General features: G+C 42.9%; 1 protein-coding gene across 1 annotated transcript in view; it reads right to left on the bottom strand.

Annotated features, from left to right (window-relative positions):
- The window catches only part of LOC140201943 (dickkopf-related protein 4-like), a 51,469-nt gene that overhangs the window by 12,525 nt on the left and 22,371 nt on the right, over positions 1–16,573 (bottom strand). The window contains exon 3 of the mRNA XM_072266786.1: positions 9,772–9,933. Coding sequence (XP_072122887.1) covers positions 9,772–9,933 — 162 coding nt within the window. The remainder of the gene's footprint in view (positions 1–9,771; positions 9,934–16,573) is intronic.

The following is a 16,573-nucleotide window of genomic DNA, read 5'->3' as shown; positions in this document are numbered from 1 at the left end:
ACGTCCAGTTCCAGCTCCTTAACATGGTCTGTTAGAAGCTGCAGCTGGATGCACTTCTTATAAGTGTAGTCATTAGGGACACTGGAAGTCTTCCTGCGTCCCCACATCCCATGAGAAGAGCATTCCAATATTCTGTCTTGCATCCTTACTGCTCTAAATGTGCAATAAGAAAGGATAAATATGAAATAAATAAATAGACCTATGGTCTATATCTCTCCTTGCGGAAATCTTGATGAGCCCCATTCTAATACCATCCCACTCACACAATGGCCACTCCACCTAAACCTAACTTCTTTTCATTGGTCCTTGCCAAGTGACTAATTATGCACAATCCGATGTCTCCACGGGAACTGTGGTGCTCAGAAAGTGCCAACTGCCCCCATTCACTTCTTTTAAACTCTCTCTCCCTCTAAGCAATCTGATGTCTCCTCAGGACTGTGTGCACAAAAAGTGCTGAATGCTCCTACTTGCTTCTTCTTTTAAATTATTTTCCTGTCATGTCAGTGATATTAAACCTGATTCTGATCCTTTCTTTCAAGAAAACACAAGGAAGTTATTGGCTTTGTTGGACTGCTGACGTCAGCCCCCTTTCTGATTATTGCCCAAGCAGAGCCAGACTGTTTACAATCTTTGTTTCGGGGATAAGCTTCATGGAACCACACAGCTTATGGAACAGAATGAAATCTGTTAGTCTATACTGACTTTAAAGATTGTGGCCATTTTTTTTTTTTTAAAAGTACCTCCTGTACCTAAAAGTGGTCATGAGTGTAAGTTCATGGTCTTCTGCAGCTGTGGCCTATCCACTTCAAAGTTCAACATGTTGTGCATTCAGAGCTGCTCTTCTGTACACCGCTATTGTAACATGTAACATGTGGTTATTTGAGTTACTGTTCCAGATTCAGATGCATCACACGTACATCAAAACATGCAGTGAAATGCGTCGTTTGCGTTAACAACCATAGTCCAAGAAAGTGCCGGGGGCAGCCTGCAAGTGTCGCCACACATTTCGACGCCAACATCGCAATCCCATAACGCTCGGCAGAACACACACAGCAGCAACAAAATCACAAAACAAGTCAACAAGAGCAAATCCTTTCCCTCTCTAGCACACACCCATCCAAACACACAGACACTCCAATCCCTGGTCAGGCTGCCTCTGAGCCTCCAGCCCCAGGCCTGGACCCCCAGACATGGGTCTAAGCATTGTTAGCCTGCTTGCATTTACCCTATCCATAACCTTCAATTTTCTATAACTATCAAATCTCCTCTGAATCTTTTATTTTCAAAGGAATAAAATCCTAAGCTATTCAATCTTTCCTTATAACTCAGGTCCTCCAATCCCGGCAATATTCTTGTACATTTTCTCTGTACACCTTCAACCTTATTTATATCCTTCCTCTAGGTAGGTGACCAAAACTGCACACAATACTCCTGTGTGTTATCATGTGGGGTTGATGTGCACGATATCAATGTCATCTGAAAATAAAAAAAAATTGTATTTTCTATTGCATTGAACAGAATGTTACAAAGCAGTATGGGCCCTTCAGCCCACAATGTTATGCTAACCCACTAATCTACTCTAAAATCTTCAAGCCCTCCCCCCCCCCCTCCATTTTTCTATCATGTCAGCACCTCCTCGGACAGCATTGGTCATTGACACACGTGATGCATTCACATAGAACATAGAAAACCTACAGCACAGTACAGGCCCTTCGGCCCACAAAGTTGTGTCAAACATGTCCCTACCTTAGAAATTACTAGGCTTACCTATAGCTCGCTATTTTTCTAAGCTCTGTGTACCTATCTAAGTGTCTCTTAAAAGACCCTATCGTATCCGCCTCCACCACCATTGCTGGCAGCCCATTCCACGCATTCAACGAGTAAAAAAACAACTTACCCCTGACATCTCCTCTGTACCTACTCCCCAGCACCTTAAATCTGTGTCCTCTTGTGGCAACCATTTCAGCCCTGCAAAAAAGCCTCTGACTATCCAAAAGCCTCTCATCATCTTATACACCTCTATCAGGTCACCCCTCGTCCTCCGTCGCTCCAAGGAGAAAAGGCCAAGTTCACTCAACCCATTCTCATAAGGCATGCTCCCCAATCCAGGCAACATCCTTGTAAATCTCCCCTGCACCCTTTCTATGGCTTCCACATCCTTCCTGTAGTGAGGCAACCAGAACTGAGCACAGTACTCCGTGGGGTCTGACCAGGGTCCTATATAACATACATAGAACATAGACTAGTACAGCACAGTACAGGCCCTTCAGCCCACAATATTGTGCCGACCCTCAAACCCTGCCTCCCATATAACCCCCCCCCCACCTTAAATTCCTCCATATACCTGTCTAGCAGTCTCTTAAATTTCACTAGTGTATCTGCCTCCACCACTGACTCAGGCAGTGCATTCCACGCACCAACCACTCTCTGAGTAAAAAACCTTCCTCTAATATCCCCCTTGAACTTCCCACCCCTTACCTTAAAACCATGTCCTCTTGTATTGAGCAGTGGTGCCCTGGGGAAGAGGCGCTGGCTATCCACTCTATCTATTCCTCTTAATATCTTGTATACCTCTATCATGTCTCCTCTCATCCACCCTTTCTCCAAAGAGTAAAGCCCTAGCTCCCTTAATCTCTGATCATAAAGCATACTCTCTAAACCAGGCAGCATCCTGATAAATCTCCTCTGTACCCTTTCCAATACTTCCACACCCTTCCCATAGTGAGGTGACCAGAACTGGACACAATACTCCAAGTGTGGCCTAACCAGAGTTTTATAGAGCTGCATCATTACATCGCGACTCTTAAACTCTATCCCTCGACTTATGAAAGCTAACACCCCATAAGCTTTCTTAACTACTCTATCTACCTGTGAGGCAACTTTCAGGGATCTATTGACATGTACCCCCAGGTCTCTCTGCTCCTCCACACTACCAAGTATCCTGCCATTTACGTTGTACTCTGCCTTGGAGTTTGTCCTTCCAAAGTGTACCACTTCACACTTCTCCGGGTTGAACTCCATCTGCCACTTCTCAGCCCACTTCTGCATCCTATCAATGTCTCTCTGCAATCTTCGACAATCCTCTACACTATCCACACCACCACCAACCTTTGTGTCGTCTGCAAACTTGCCAACCCATCCTTCCACCCCCACATCCAGGTCGTTAATAAAAATCACGAAAAGCAGGGGTCCCAGAACCGATCCTTGTGGGACATCACTAGTCACAACCCTCCAATCCGAATGTACTCCCTCCAACACGACCCTCTGCCTTCTGCAGGTGAGCCAATTCTGAATCCACCTGGCCAAACTTCCCTGGATCCCATGCCATCTGACTTTCTGAATAAGCCTACCATGTGGAACCTTGTCAAATGCCTTACTAAAATCCATGTAGATCACATCCACTGCACTACCCTCATCTATATGCCTGCAACATTACCTCTCAGCTCCTAAATTCAATTCCACGATTGATGAAGGCCAATACACCATACGCCGCCTTAACCACAGAGTCAACCTGCGCAGCTGCTTTGAGCGTCCTATGGACTCTGACCCCAAGATCCCTCTGATCCTCCACACTGCCAAGAGTCTTACCATTAATACAATATTCTGCCATCATATTTGACCTACCAAAACGAAGCACTTCACAATTATCTGGGTTGAACTCCATCTGCCTCTTCTCAGCCCAGTTTTGCATCCTATCAATGTCCCGCTGTAACCTCTGACAGCCCTCCACACTATCCACAACACCTCCAACCTTTGTGTCATCAGCAAACTTACTAACCCATCCCTCCACTTCCACATCTAGGTCATTTATAAAAATCACGAAGAGTAAGGGTCCCAGAACAGATCCCAGAGGCACACCACTGGTCACCGACACGCATGCAGAATACGACCCGTCTACAACCACTCTTTGCCTTCTGTGGGCAAGCCAGTTCTGGATCCATAAAGCAATGTCCCCTTGGATCCCATGCCTCTTTACTTTCTCAATAAGCCTGGCATGGGGTACCTTATCAAATGCCTTGTTGAAATCCATATACACTACATCTACTGCTCTTCCTTCATCAATGTGTTTAGTCACATCCTCAAAAAATTCAATCAGGCTCCTAAGGCACGACCCGCCCTTGACAAAGCCATACTGACTATTCCTAATCATATTATACCTCTCCAACTGTTCATAAATCCTGCCTCTCAGGATCTTCTCTATCAACTTACCAACCACTGAGGTAAGACTCACTGGTCTATAATTTCCTGGGCTATCTCTACTCCCTTTCTTGAATAAAGGAAAAACATTCGCAACCCTCCAATCCTCCGGAATCTGTCCCGTCCCCATTGATGATGCAAAGATCATCGCCAGAGGCTCAGCAATCTCCTCCCTCGCTTCCCACCGTAGACTGGGAAACATCTCATCCAGTCCTGGCGGCTTATCCAACTTGATGCTTTACAAAAGCTCCAGCAAATCCTCTTTCTTAATATCTACATGCACAAGCTTTTCAGTCTGCTGCAAGTGATCACTGCAATCACCAAGATCCTTTTCCATAGTGAATACTGAAGTGAAGTATTCATTAAGTACCTCTGCTATTTCCTCCGGTTCCATACACACTTTCCCACTGTCACACTTGATAGTCTTATTCTTTCACGTTTTATCCTCTTGCTCTTCACATACTTGTAGAATGCCTTGAGGTTTTTCTTAATCCTGCCCGCCAAGGTCTTCTCATGGCCCCTTCTAGCTCTCCTAATTTCCTTCTTAAGCTCCTTCCTATTAGCCTTATAATCTTCTAGATCTCTAACATTACCTAGCTCTCTGAACCTTTTGCAAGCTTTTCTTTCTTCTTGACTAGATTTGTTACAGCCTTTGTACACCACGGTTCCTGTACCCTACCATAACTTCCCTGTCTCATTGGAACGTACCCATACAGAACTCCACACAAATATCCCCTGAATATTTGCCACATTTCTTCCGTACTTTTCCCGAGGACATCTGTTTCCAATTTAACCCTCCAATTTCCTGCCTGATAGCCTCATAATTCCCCTTACTCCAATTAAATGCTTTTCTAACTTGTCTGTTCCTATTTCTCTCCAATGCTATTGTAAAGGAGACAGAATTATGATCACTATCTCCAAAATGCTCTCCCACTGAGAGATCTGACACCTGACCAGGTTCATTTCCCAACACCAAATCAAGTACAGCCTCTCCTCTTGTAGGTGTTTGTACATATTGTGTCAAGAAACCTTCCTGAACACACCTAACAAACTCCACCCCATCTAAACCCCTTGCTCTAGGGAGATGCAATATTTGGGAAATTAAAATTTCCCATCACGACAACTCTGTTATTATTACATCTTTCCAGGATTTGTTTCCCTATCTGCTCCTCGATATCCCTGTTACTATTGGGCAGCTTATAAGAAACACCCAGTAAAGTTATTGACCCCTTTCCTGTTCCTAACCTCCATCCACAGAGACTCCGTAGACAATCCCTCCATGGCGTCCACCTTTTCTGCGGCTGTGACACTATCTCTGATCAACAGTGCCACGCCCCCACCTCTTTCGCCTCCCTCCCTGTCCTTTCTGAAACATCTAAAACCCTGCACTTGAAGTAACCATTCCTGTCCCTGGGCCATCCAAGTCTCTGTAATGGCCACCACGTCATAGCTCCAATTATATATTTAATTATACACATGACAAATAAAACTAACCTTTGTAATTCCTTGTCATACAGTGAAATGGGTCGATTCAAATCAGTGAGGATTGTGCTAGGGGAAGCCTGCAAGTGTCGCCACACTTCCAGCGCCAACGTAGCATGCCCACAACACACTAACCCTAACCCCTTTGGACTGTGGAAGGAAACTGGAACACCTGGAGGAAAGCCATGCAGACACAGAGAGAAAGTACAAACTCCTTACAGACAGCGGTGGGAATTAAACATCAATTAGTGATTGGTGCTCTATGAGCACTGCACTAACTGCTACCACCTTTGCCTCTAAGCCGTGTGGGTGTGCAGCCGCACAGTAACTGAAATGCTCCTGTGCACATAGCCTTTGTTACTATGCAGCTGGATCTTTCTTTTGTATAATGTTTTATTAAAGTACTGCACAATTTTCAAACTGTGTAAAAATTTACTGCTCAGAGCAATGCAGCTGTTAAAAAAAAGGGAACGTTGCCTGCTATGCTACTATTGGATACGAAGTAAATATTAGCCAGAGCACAAGAGCATCTGCAAACCATGCCAATGGATTTTCTACAATGGATCATGGTGAAATATTTCAGTCAGAAATTCAAGTGTTACCAGGGACCAGGGACTAACTTTATTCACCATATATACACTTACATGCATTAGGAATTTGCTGTGGTGAGTTGGTCAGGGAGCAACATGCAACAAAAACAACAACATTCAACAATTATAATGAATAAAGAATTACACAAAAATAAACTTAGAGGTTAAAGTATGGGTGGGTCATGAGCTTGAAAACAAAGGTCAAAGTTTTCCTTTATTGTTTAGAGATACAGTACGGTAACAGGCCCTTCTGGGCTAACAAGCCTGTGACACCCAGTTACACCCATGTGACCACCTAACCAACTGACCGGTACATCTTTGGACTGTGGGAGGAAAGCAGAGCACCCGGAGGAAACCCACGCGGTCACGGGGAGAACATACAAACTCCTTACAGACAGTGGTGGGAATTGAACCTGGGTTGCTGGTACTATAATAGCATTGTGCTAACTGCTAAGCTACAGTGCACTGACTTGGTGTGACCATCGATGTGCCTCAACAATGCTCACTCCACCCATTGCAGAAGAAGGCACTTTGAAAGGATTTCTGCAGCTGCAAAGTTTGAAACCTTGAGCTTTGTTTGTGGCCCAAATACATTGTTTATAGGTGAACTTTGAAGAATTACTAGCTCCCTGGTCAACAATCAACACAAGAGGTTCTGCAGAGGCTGGAAATCCAGTGCAACATACACAAAGTGCCGGAGGAACTCAGCAGGTCAGGCAGCATCCATGGAGGGAAATAAACCGTTGACGTTTCAGGCTGAGACCCATCATCAGGGCTGGAAGGGAAAGGGGAAGAAGCCAGAATAAGGTGACTGGGGGGAGTGGAAGGCATACAAACAGACAGGTGACAGGTGGGACCAGGGTGGGTGGTGGAAGGTGAGCCGGGGGGCGGGGGGAGATAAAGTAAGAAGCTGGGATGTTTTCAGTGGAAGAGGTGAAGGGCTGAAGGAGGAGGAAGCTAATAGAAGAGGATAGTGGGCCATCTATGGAAGAAAGGGAAGAAGGAAAACCAGAGGGAGATGTGGGTGGGTGAGAAGAAGAGAAAGGGTAAGGGGGAGGGGGGAAATCCAGAATAGGGAAATTCTGGCTTCTTCCCCCTTCCTTTCTAGTCCTGATGATGGGTCTTGACCCGAAACACTGATGTTGATATTCTGAGTTCCTCCAGCTCTGTTTGTGTGTGCATGCATGAGTTCCCTTGTAATCAATGCAGTCACTACAGCTTCTCAATTAACTTGTTCAGTGAACTCTGAAAACTTACCAAAATAGAGATTTAAAAGAACCAAAATATTCTTGATTTGGCAAGAGTCCAGCTTCTGATAACAAATACTTGACACTAATAATCCGCAGAATGAAAGCCAATTCTGTGTTAAGTAGTAGGCTAAGCCTTTCATTACCACAGTAATCTATTGGGCGGGCTATAAAGTGGAAGGTAACGAATTAAAGGCTTCTTGCAATCAAATACTTTAATGGCAGATTACTTTAGGATGACAAATAACATTTTGATCGATGAGGCACATTTATAGTCTCTGTATTAAGAAAATAGTAACCCTTTGACCTCTGCTTGTACACTTGTGCATCTAACTGGGGCTGACACTTAGGTGATGCATAGTTCTCTGTTGGAGGTGCTGAATTTCTGACTAAAATATTACACCATGATCTAACCTACTGCCATTAGCAAATGTACAAAATCCATTGGCACAGTTTTAAGATGCTCAAGAGAATTCTTGTGTTGCGGTTAATACAAACCTAATATCCAACATTACAGAACAAATTACCTCTTCTTTCATATCAGTGGAGGTTGTATGATCTTGCCGCACAGAATTTGGCTGTGCATTGTATGTACAGTAACAACCCACATGTCCTTAGACTCTGGGAGGAAACCAGAATGCCTGGATGAAGCCCACACGATTCTGGGGAAAGTGTACAAACTCCTTACAGCCAGCGGTGGAACTGAGCTCTGAATTCCGAAATGTTCCAAGCTATAATCGTGTCACACTACTGTAGCACCCTACACTTTCTCTATATACAAAATAATCTGCAGACGCTGGGGTCAAAGCAACACTCGCAACGAGCTGGAGGAACTCAGCAGGTCCGGCAGAACCAGTGGAAAAGATCGGTCGATGTTTCGGGCCGGAACCCTTCATCAGGACACCTGACGTCCTGACGAAGGGTTCCGGCCCGAAACGTCAACCGATCTTTTCCACGGATGCTGCCCAACCTGCTGAGTTCCTCCAGCGTGTTGTGAGTGTTGCTTTCTCTATATTGTGTCTGCAGTGGAATGTCCTGAATTTGCAAAAAAAAATGGTTTGTAAATGTATTGATTTTCATAAGATGTCACTAGAACTACAAAGGCATGTCTTTTTGTAACTATCAACAAGGACTTGGGACATGGATCGAGTGGACAGCCAGGGTGAAGATGCCTAATACAAGGGGGCATAACTTTATGGTGATTGCAGGAAAGTATGGGGAGGGAGAAAATGTTAGAAATAGGTTTTATTTAAAAACAGAGAGGTGGCTGTGTGAATGTACTACTGGGATGGTGGTAGAGGCAGATACATTAGGGACATTTACGAGTCCTTTAGATAGGCACATGGATGATAGAAAAACTGAGGGTTATGTGGGAAGGGAAGAGTTAGATTGATCTTGGAGTAGATTAAAAGGTTGGCACAACATTTTGGGCTGAAGGCCTGTACAGTGCTGTAATGCTCCATGGTTTCTATGCCCCATTCCAGCAGGACGGGATATTATCTTGGGGAAGCTAGTCTCAACTTGGGTTTAAAACATGATTAAAGAACCCCAGTTATGAAAGCCATTTTACAATTGAAGGGGAAAGTCTATAAGGCTGTATGAAAAAAAAAGTTTATCTTGAAGATTAATGTATGTGTCAAGTGCCACTAAAGTAGCGGCAAGACATTTATTTGTCATGAACTTGTCTCATTATGAATGCCCCAGGGTAACTCAAAATGGAGAGAAAGCATAAATGTAAGTCTCACTCAGATTTGCTCTTTGGAGTGAGAAAACGGTCAGAAATATAGATTGAGTGGACAGCCAGAGACATTCTCAGGGCAGATCCGGCTAATACAAGGGGACATCTTTTAAAGTGTTTGGAGGGAAGTGCAGAGGTAAACATCAGAGGTAGATTTCTTTTTGTTTTATAAACCACAGAGAGTGGTGGGTGCCTGGAACTTGCTGCCAGGGGTGGTGGTAGAGGCAGATGCATTAGGGGAGGGGTTCCCAACCTTTTCTATGGCATTTCTACGGCATTTCTACCAGTAACTGAGGGGTCCGTGGACTCCGGGTTGGGAACATCTAGATTAAGAGCATTTAAGAAACTCTTAGATAGGCACCTGGATGATAGAAAAATGGAGGGCCATGTGAGAGGGAAGAGGTAGATTGATCAGAGAGCAGAGTAAAAGTTGGTACAGCATCATGGGGTGAAGGGCCTACACTGTACTGTAATGATCTGTCAAAAGTGGCGAACAAGAGCCGGTCCTAAGCATTACCTTTCCCTGCCTGAGGATTGTCAAGCCTTTCCCATTCTTGCTGGTCTTCCATCCTTTTGTGGCCATTGAGTTTCTTGGCCTTCTTTCCACTTTTCGCGTTCCATGACTCTCTATCCTTGGACAATTTCTCTGCTGCCTGGGCTTCCGATACTGTGCACACATCTAATAAAACAAAAGAACAAAGCACATCTGTCAGCAGCTGCTCCTCCCAGTGCTGAAGTTTAGTCACGTTCTCGAGGGATCAATCTTCTTAAATGAAGCGAGTCCATCAGTGTGAATTGTGTTCAGAAGATGGGAACTCTTTTAAAATGAACTTTTATTGTGTGACAGTTAATAGCAGAGGGTATAGATTTACCTGGGATGCAGCTGTATGTAAGCATTGCCTTCGGGTAGTCGAGATCGAGGGAAAAAGGGGAAGAAGATTAAAGATTCTTTTCAAAGGTGTTTCTCCAAGCAGGTTTCTCATAAATGCAAAAGGAGCTGCAGATTCGTAATTTATCTGGACCTCAACTTCATAAGAGGAGACAGGCAATTTCCTCTTGGGTGAATAACTAGGTTTGCCACAAAAATTGCTTTAAAAAATTAGACGAGTTCACTCGTAATCATTCGCAGGAAGATCTTGAATACGGTTAACCGGCAAGACAGATTTTTCACATTACAGTGAATTTTTTGTTTTGTAGAGCATGTGTAGAAGCAGATGTCTGCTTTACAAATGTTGGTTAATACCAAGGGTTGTAATTATGGCCATTGCTCACTCAAACTTTCCTTTCTTGTTCCTCTGAGGTTTCTAACAACTCATTATTGAACTATTCTTCCTGTCTGTGCATCCATCTCCGAAAAAAATTATAGCTTCCTGAGAATTTCGAGTTGTTCAGTGCCTCAACTTCTCAAACCATAACACCATCTGACATAAGAGCAGAAAGAGGACATTCAGCCCATCGAATCTGCTCCATTTCGACTGATCTATTATCCCCCTCAACACCATCTCCCTGAAACCTTTGCCTCCAGCCAATCAGCCACTGTATCTATGCTAGAATCTTTCCTGTAATATCATGGGCTCTTACCTTGTTAGCAGCCTCATGTGTGGCACCTTGTCAAAGGCCTTCTCAAAATCCAAGTACACGACATCCACCGATTCTCCTTTGTCTACTGCTTGTTTTTCTTCGAAGAATTCCAACAGATTTGTCAGGCTAGACTTTCCATTGAGGAAACAATACTGATTATGGCCTACTTTATCTGGTGCCTCCAAGTACGCTGAGACCGCATCCTTAGTATCGACTCTAACATGTTCCTATCAATGACCTATCAACCTCTGCTTTAAATATACACAATGACTTGGCCTCTGCACCCATCAACAGCAATGAGTTTCACAGGTTCACCATCCTCTGGCAAAAGAAATTCCTCATCACAAAGTTGAAAGTAAATTTATTATCAAAGTACACATATGTCACTACGTACAACCCTGAGATTCATTTTCTTGTGGGCATAATCAAAAACTCAATAGAATAATAACTATAACAGAATCAGTGAAAGACTGCCCAACTTGGGCGTTCAACCAGAGAGCAGAAGACAACAAACTATGCAAATACAAAAAGAATAAATAAATAAGTAATAAATATCGAGAACATGAGATGGAATCCTTGAAAGTGAGCCCAGCTCAGTGATCGGGTGAGTGAAGATGAGTGAAATTATCCCTTTTGGTTCTGATGGCTGAGTAGTAATAACTGTTCCTGAACCTGATCCTAGACTCTCCTACTACAAGAAACATCCACTCTATCTCAATATTCAATAGGTTTTAATGAGATTTCCCCCCCCCACTCTTCTAAACTCCAGTGAGTACAGACCCAGAGCCATCAATTATCAATTACAACTCGTACATTAACCCTTTCATTCCTGGGATCATTCTTGTGAACCTCCTCTGGACCCTCTCCAAAGCCAGCACATCATTCTCAGATAAGGGGCCTAAAGCTGTTCACTATACTCCAACTGCAGTCTTACCAATGCCTTGTATAGCCTTTATTTTTCCTCAAAAGCAAATTTATTTCAGCGACGCCTTGATTTTCTCAGATTACTTGAAATGATGAAACATAGGATTCATTGTTCCATTGGGATACATTGTCAAGACCTAAATAAAACTGTAAATATTGCACACACGCAACAGGACAAGTGGTACCTCCTGTCCTGTACAGATTTTTCACATTACAGTGATTTTTTTTGGTCGAACATATCTGGTGATGTTGATCCAAGGGTTCATTGGAAGACGATAATGAGGCATTAAACTTGATGGCTCAACTATTTTAATAAATGTTACAGGAACAAAGAGAGACAAAGACATTGTGGTCATCTCATACTCAGATTAGAGATAAGGTACATCTCATTGATAACATGTAGCCTGTGAAATAGCCAGATTCAGGTGGAGAAACACCAGCCGCAGAAAAACTGAGAAACTTGTAGAAAACACAGAATTGGCGAGACTACTAGAAAATTTACTGAACAATTACATGTATGTAGGTGATGATGTAAAAATTATAAGCACAGGAAAGTTAATCCACAAGAGAAATATCAGAAGAATTAAAAACTCTATGCCCTAATCCAACAGGACTTAGAGATGGGAATTAACAAATTGATTGGATTAGCTTTGTCACATATACATTGAAACATACAGTGAAATGTGTTGTTTGCATCAACGACCAACAGAACAAATTGTTCTGGGGGCAGCACACAAGTGTTGACACACTTCCAGTGCCCACGACTTACTAGCCTGTACGTGTTTGTAATATGGGAGGAAACCGGAGCACCAGGAGGAAACCCACTTGGTCACAGAGAGAATATACATACTCCTTATAGACAGCAGCAGGAATTGAACCCAGGTTGCTGGCATTGTAAAGAGTCAGGCTAGCCACTATGCTGCCATGCAGAAGTGGCAAGGTAAGTACAATAACAGTGTCTAAAAGACTTCTAGGTAAGTAGATTTCGGAAAGGTTTAGGGGGTTATGAGCAAAAGGCAGACAATAAGACTGGATTAGATGGACATCTTGGACCAAGGAGGGCCTGATCCTGTGTTGAATTACTCAATGATTCTACACTCAGTGACCACATTATTATGTACATCTGCTCATTAATGTGAATATCTAATCAGCCAATCATGTGGCAGCAACTCAATGCATAAAAGCATGTAGACATGGTCAAGAGGTTCAGTTTTGTTCAGACCAAACATCAGAATGGGGAAGAAATGTTATTATGTGCTGTGCATTCTTCTGCACACCTTTGTTGTAACACATGCTTGCTTGAGTTACTGTCACCTTCCTGTCAGCTTGAACCAGTCTGGCTGATCTTTCTCATTAACAGGGTATTTTTGCCCACAGAACTGCCATTCACTCGATTTTTTTTTGTTTTTCACACCATCCTCTATAAACTCTAGAGACTGTTGTGTGTGAAAATCCCAGGAGATCAGCGGTTTCTGAGATACTCAAACCACCCCATCCGGAACCAACAATCATTCCATGGCCAAAGTCACTTAGATCACATTTCTTCCCCATTCTGATGTTTAGTCTGAGCAACAACTGAATCTCTTGACCATGTCTACATGCTTTTATGTATTGAGTTGCTGCCATATGATTGGCTGATTAGATATTTGCATTAATGAGGTGTACAGGTGTACCTAATAAAGTGGCCACTGAGTCTATGTTTCTTATTGTTGTAACTTAGTAATTTTTTAGAATATATGCACTGGACATGCTGCCGCAGAACAAATTTAATGATATGAAATCTGCCTGTGCTGCTGCTGCAAATAAGTATTTGATCACACCTGTGCTTATGCACCTGACAATAACCTACACTTGCCTTGTAGATAAAGGTGGGGTGATTGTTGATAAAACAGATTTTGCGGAAGGTGAGGAACTAGAACAGAACCATGTTAACAACAACACTGAACGGATGTGGAGTACTTCTGGGGCGCCACAGTAGCATAGTGGTTAGCATAATGCTTCACAGTACCAGCGACCCAGGTTCAATTCCCAGTGCTGCCTCTAAGGAGTTTGTACGTTCTCCCTGTGTCTGCTTGGCTTTCCCCTGGGTACTCCAGTTTCCTCCCACAGTCCAAAGGTGGTCCAGTTGGTACATTAATTGGTCATTGTAAATTGTCCTATCATTGCTGGGCAGGAATGGTCTACTCCATGCTGTATCTCAATAAATAAAAGTTCAAAGAATTTTAATAAAACTGGAATTGTTTTGAGAAGGTTCCCTGGTAGTACCATCACAGGGAGGATGCAGACAGACTGCTTATAGTAGAGAGCTGTAATTGAACTCCTAACTCCAGAACACCCTGATCTGTAATTCCGTTGTGCTAACCACTACGCAAAGCAGCAATGATGATCTCAAGTACAGAAGTCTGCAGTGCTAGTTGCAACTTTCACCTGAACTCAGAACGTTACAGCACAGTACACACCCTTTGGCCCATAATAAATCTACTCTAAGATGAATCTAACCCTTCCCTCCCACATAGCTCTGCAGTTTTCTATCATCCATGTGCCTGAGTTTCTTAAATGTCCTTGATGTATCAGCCTCTGCCATCACCTCCAGCAGTGCGTTCCACACACTCACCAACTCTGTTTTAAAAAAATGCATCTGACATCTCTCCTTTAGTTTCCACCACTCACCTTGAAATTATGCCCCTCGATTAGCCATTGCACCTGTGGGGGAAAGACTCTGGCTGTCCACTCTATCTATGCCCCTTATCTTGTACACCTCTATCAGGTCACCTCTCATCCTCCTTCACCCAAAGAGAAAAGCCCTAGCTCACTCATAAGACATGCTCTCTAATCCAGGCAGATTCCTGGTAAATTTCCTCCGCACCCTCTCTAAAGCTTCCACATCCTTCCTATAATGAGGCGACCAGAACTGAGCACAATTCTCCAGGTGTAGACAGCTATTGGTGATCATTTCCGTCATTACCTACGAGGAAAGGTGTTTAATTTATGTTTTAAAAGTAATTGTTTTGTGTTTGCAATACACCAAGGAAACATTTGTCTGAACTTAAAGCTATAACTGATGTTTAGAAGTTAAATCAGATATTGTATCACTCCATGGGACAGAAACAGAACTGCGGTGAACAGGAAGACTCTGCAATGGATCGTCACAACTACCCAACACATCACCAGCGCCAGCTTATTCACCATCACGAACATATATACAAAATGGTGCTGGAAAAGGGCCAACAGTATCATGAACAATCCCATCCATCCTGCTCATGGACTGTTTGTCCCACTCCCATCAGGGTAGAGGCTATGTAGCCTCCTCGCCAGGACCACCAGAATCAAAAACAATTGCTTTCCCCAAGCAGTAAGGCTGATCAACCCCTCCTCAAACCCAACCACCAGTACTTTATCATTTCCAGTCTATATCATTTGCAGTCTTTTCTTGCTCAATACTGCTAGAGGATGGTGCCAGAGCCCTGGGTCTTGGCAAGAGTTTAATGGAGAGTTCATGTTACGATGTGTTTCTGGTTACAACTTTTTTTATTGCTATGTTGTGCGATTTTGGTCAAGGTGGTCTGGCAGTGAATGACACAGCGCTAGACTGAACTGAATTAAACTAAACTGGACATTCCTGGACTGTTTCAATGACTCTGTGGTTTGATATTTTATATTCAGTGTATTTCTATCTATTTGCCATTTGTGAGAGTTGTTATTTGTTCATGCATTGGGTGTTTGATGTTTTTCGTTGAAAGGGGTCCATAGTATTTCTTTGTTTCGTGGTTGTCTGTGAAGGTTGTAAACTGCAAACATAGTTTCATAATAGACCTACTTTGAATCTTTGAACCTTGAATCCGAATAGTATCTCATTTTCTGAAGTTAAATTCATTCCGAACACTGGGATATCCTCTGGGAGTTACTGTCCATCTTGTATTGAAACACAGCTCCTTTAGTGACTTGTGTGTGTGATGTACTGCCCAGTAACCATAAACATCTAAGGTTTACAGTTCAATAGAGGTCAGATCTTTGCTAGAGCATCACTTTCCCCTCAAGCAACACATTCTCTTGGCATCAAAGATACCCGTTCACTTGCTACAATTCAGAGATTCCCTACTTACATTACTCCCCGTGGCTAGTCTATTCTGTTTGGTCAAATCCACATGAATAGAGCACTTCCAAAGCTTTGGGTAATTGTTTAAAGTGATAATCTCCCTCACTGATGATTCCAATTGGTCAAATGTTGAATGAACAAGTGGCAGCCATCACACAATAATGACATTTATTTATTTAGAGAGACAGCACGGAACGGATCCTTGTGGTCCTTCGAGCCGTGCCACTCAGCAATCCCTGACAAACCTGATTTAACCCTAACCAAACCATGGGACAATTTACAATGACCAATTAACCTCCTGCTGTGTATTTAGTATTTCAGTAATCTTGTAAATATTTTGTTTGATTAAGCAATCTTTATTGTTTACATAATTGATTTGGTTATACAGTGCCTATAAAAAATCCCCCCCCCCCAAAGTTTTCATGTTTTACAACATTGAATCAGAGTGGATTTAATTTGGCCTTTTTTTGCACTGATCAACAGAAAAACTCTTTCATGTCAAAGTGAAAACAGATTTCCACAAAGTGATCTAAATTATTTACAAATGTAAAACACAAAATAATTGATTGTACAAGTATTTACCCCCTTCAAGTCAGTATTTAGTAGATGCACCTTTGGCAGCAATTACAGCCTTGATTCTGTGTGGGTAGGTCTCTATCAGCTTTGTACATCTGGACACTGCAATTTTTCCCCATTTTTCTTTACAAAACTGCACAAG

Source organism: Mobula birostris, chromosome 8, assembly GCF_030028105.1.
Source record: "Mobula birostris isolate sMobBir1 chromosome 8, sMobBir1.hap1, whole genome shotgun sequence".
Lineage (NCBI taxonomy): Eukaryota > Metazoa > Chordata > Chondrichthyes > Myliobatiformes > Myliobatidae > Mobula > Mobula birostris.
This window is presented reverse-complemented; position numbering and strand designations above follow the sequence as displayed.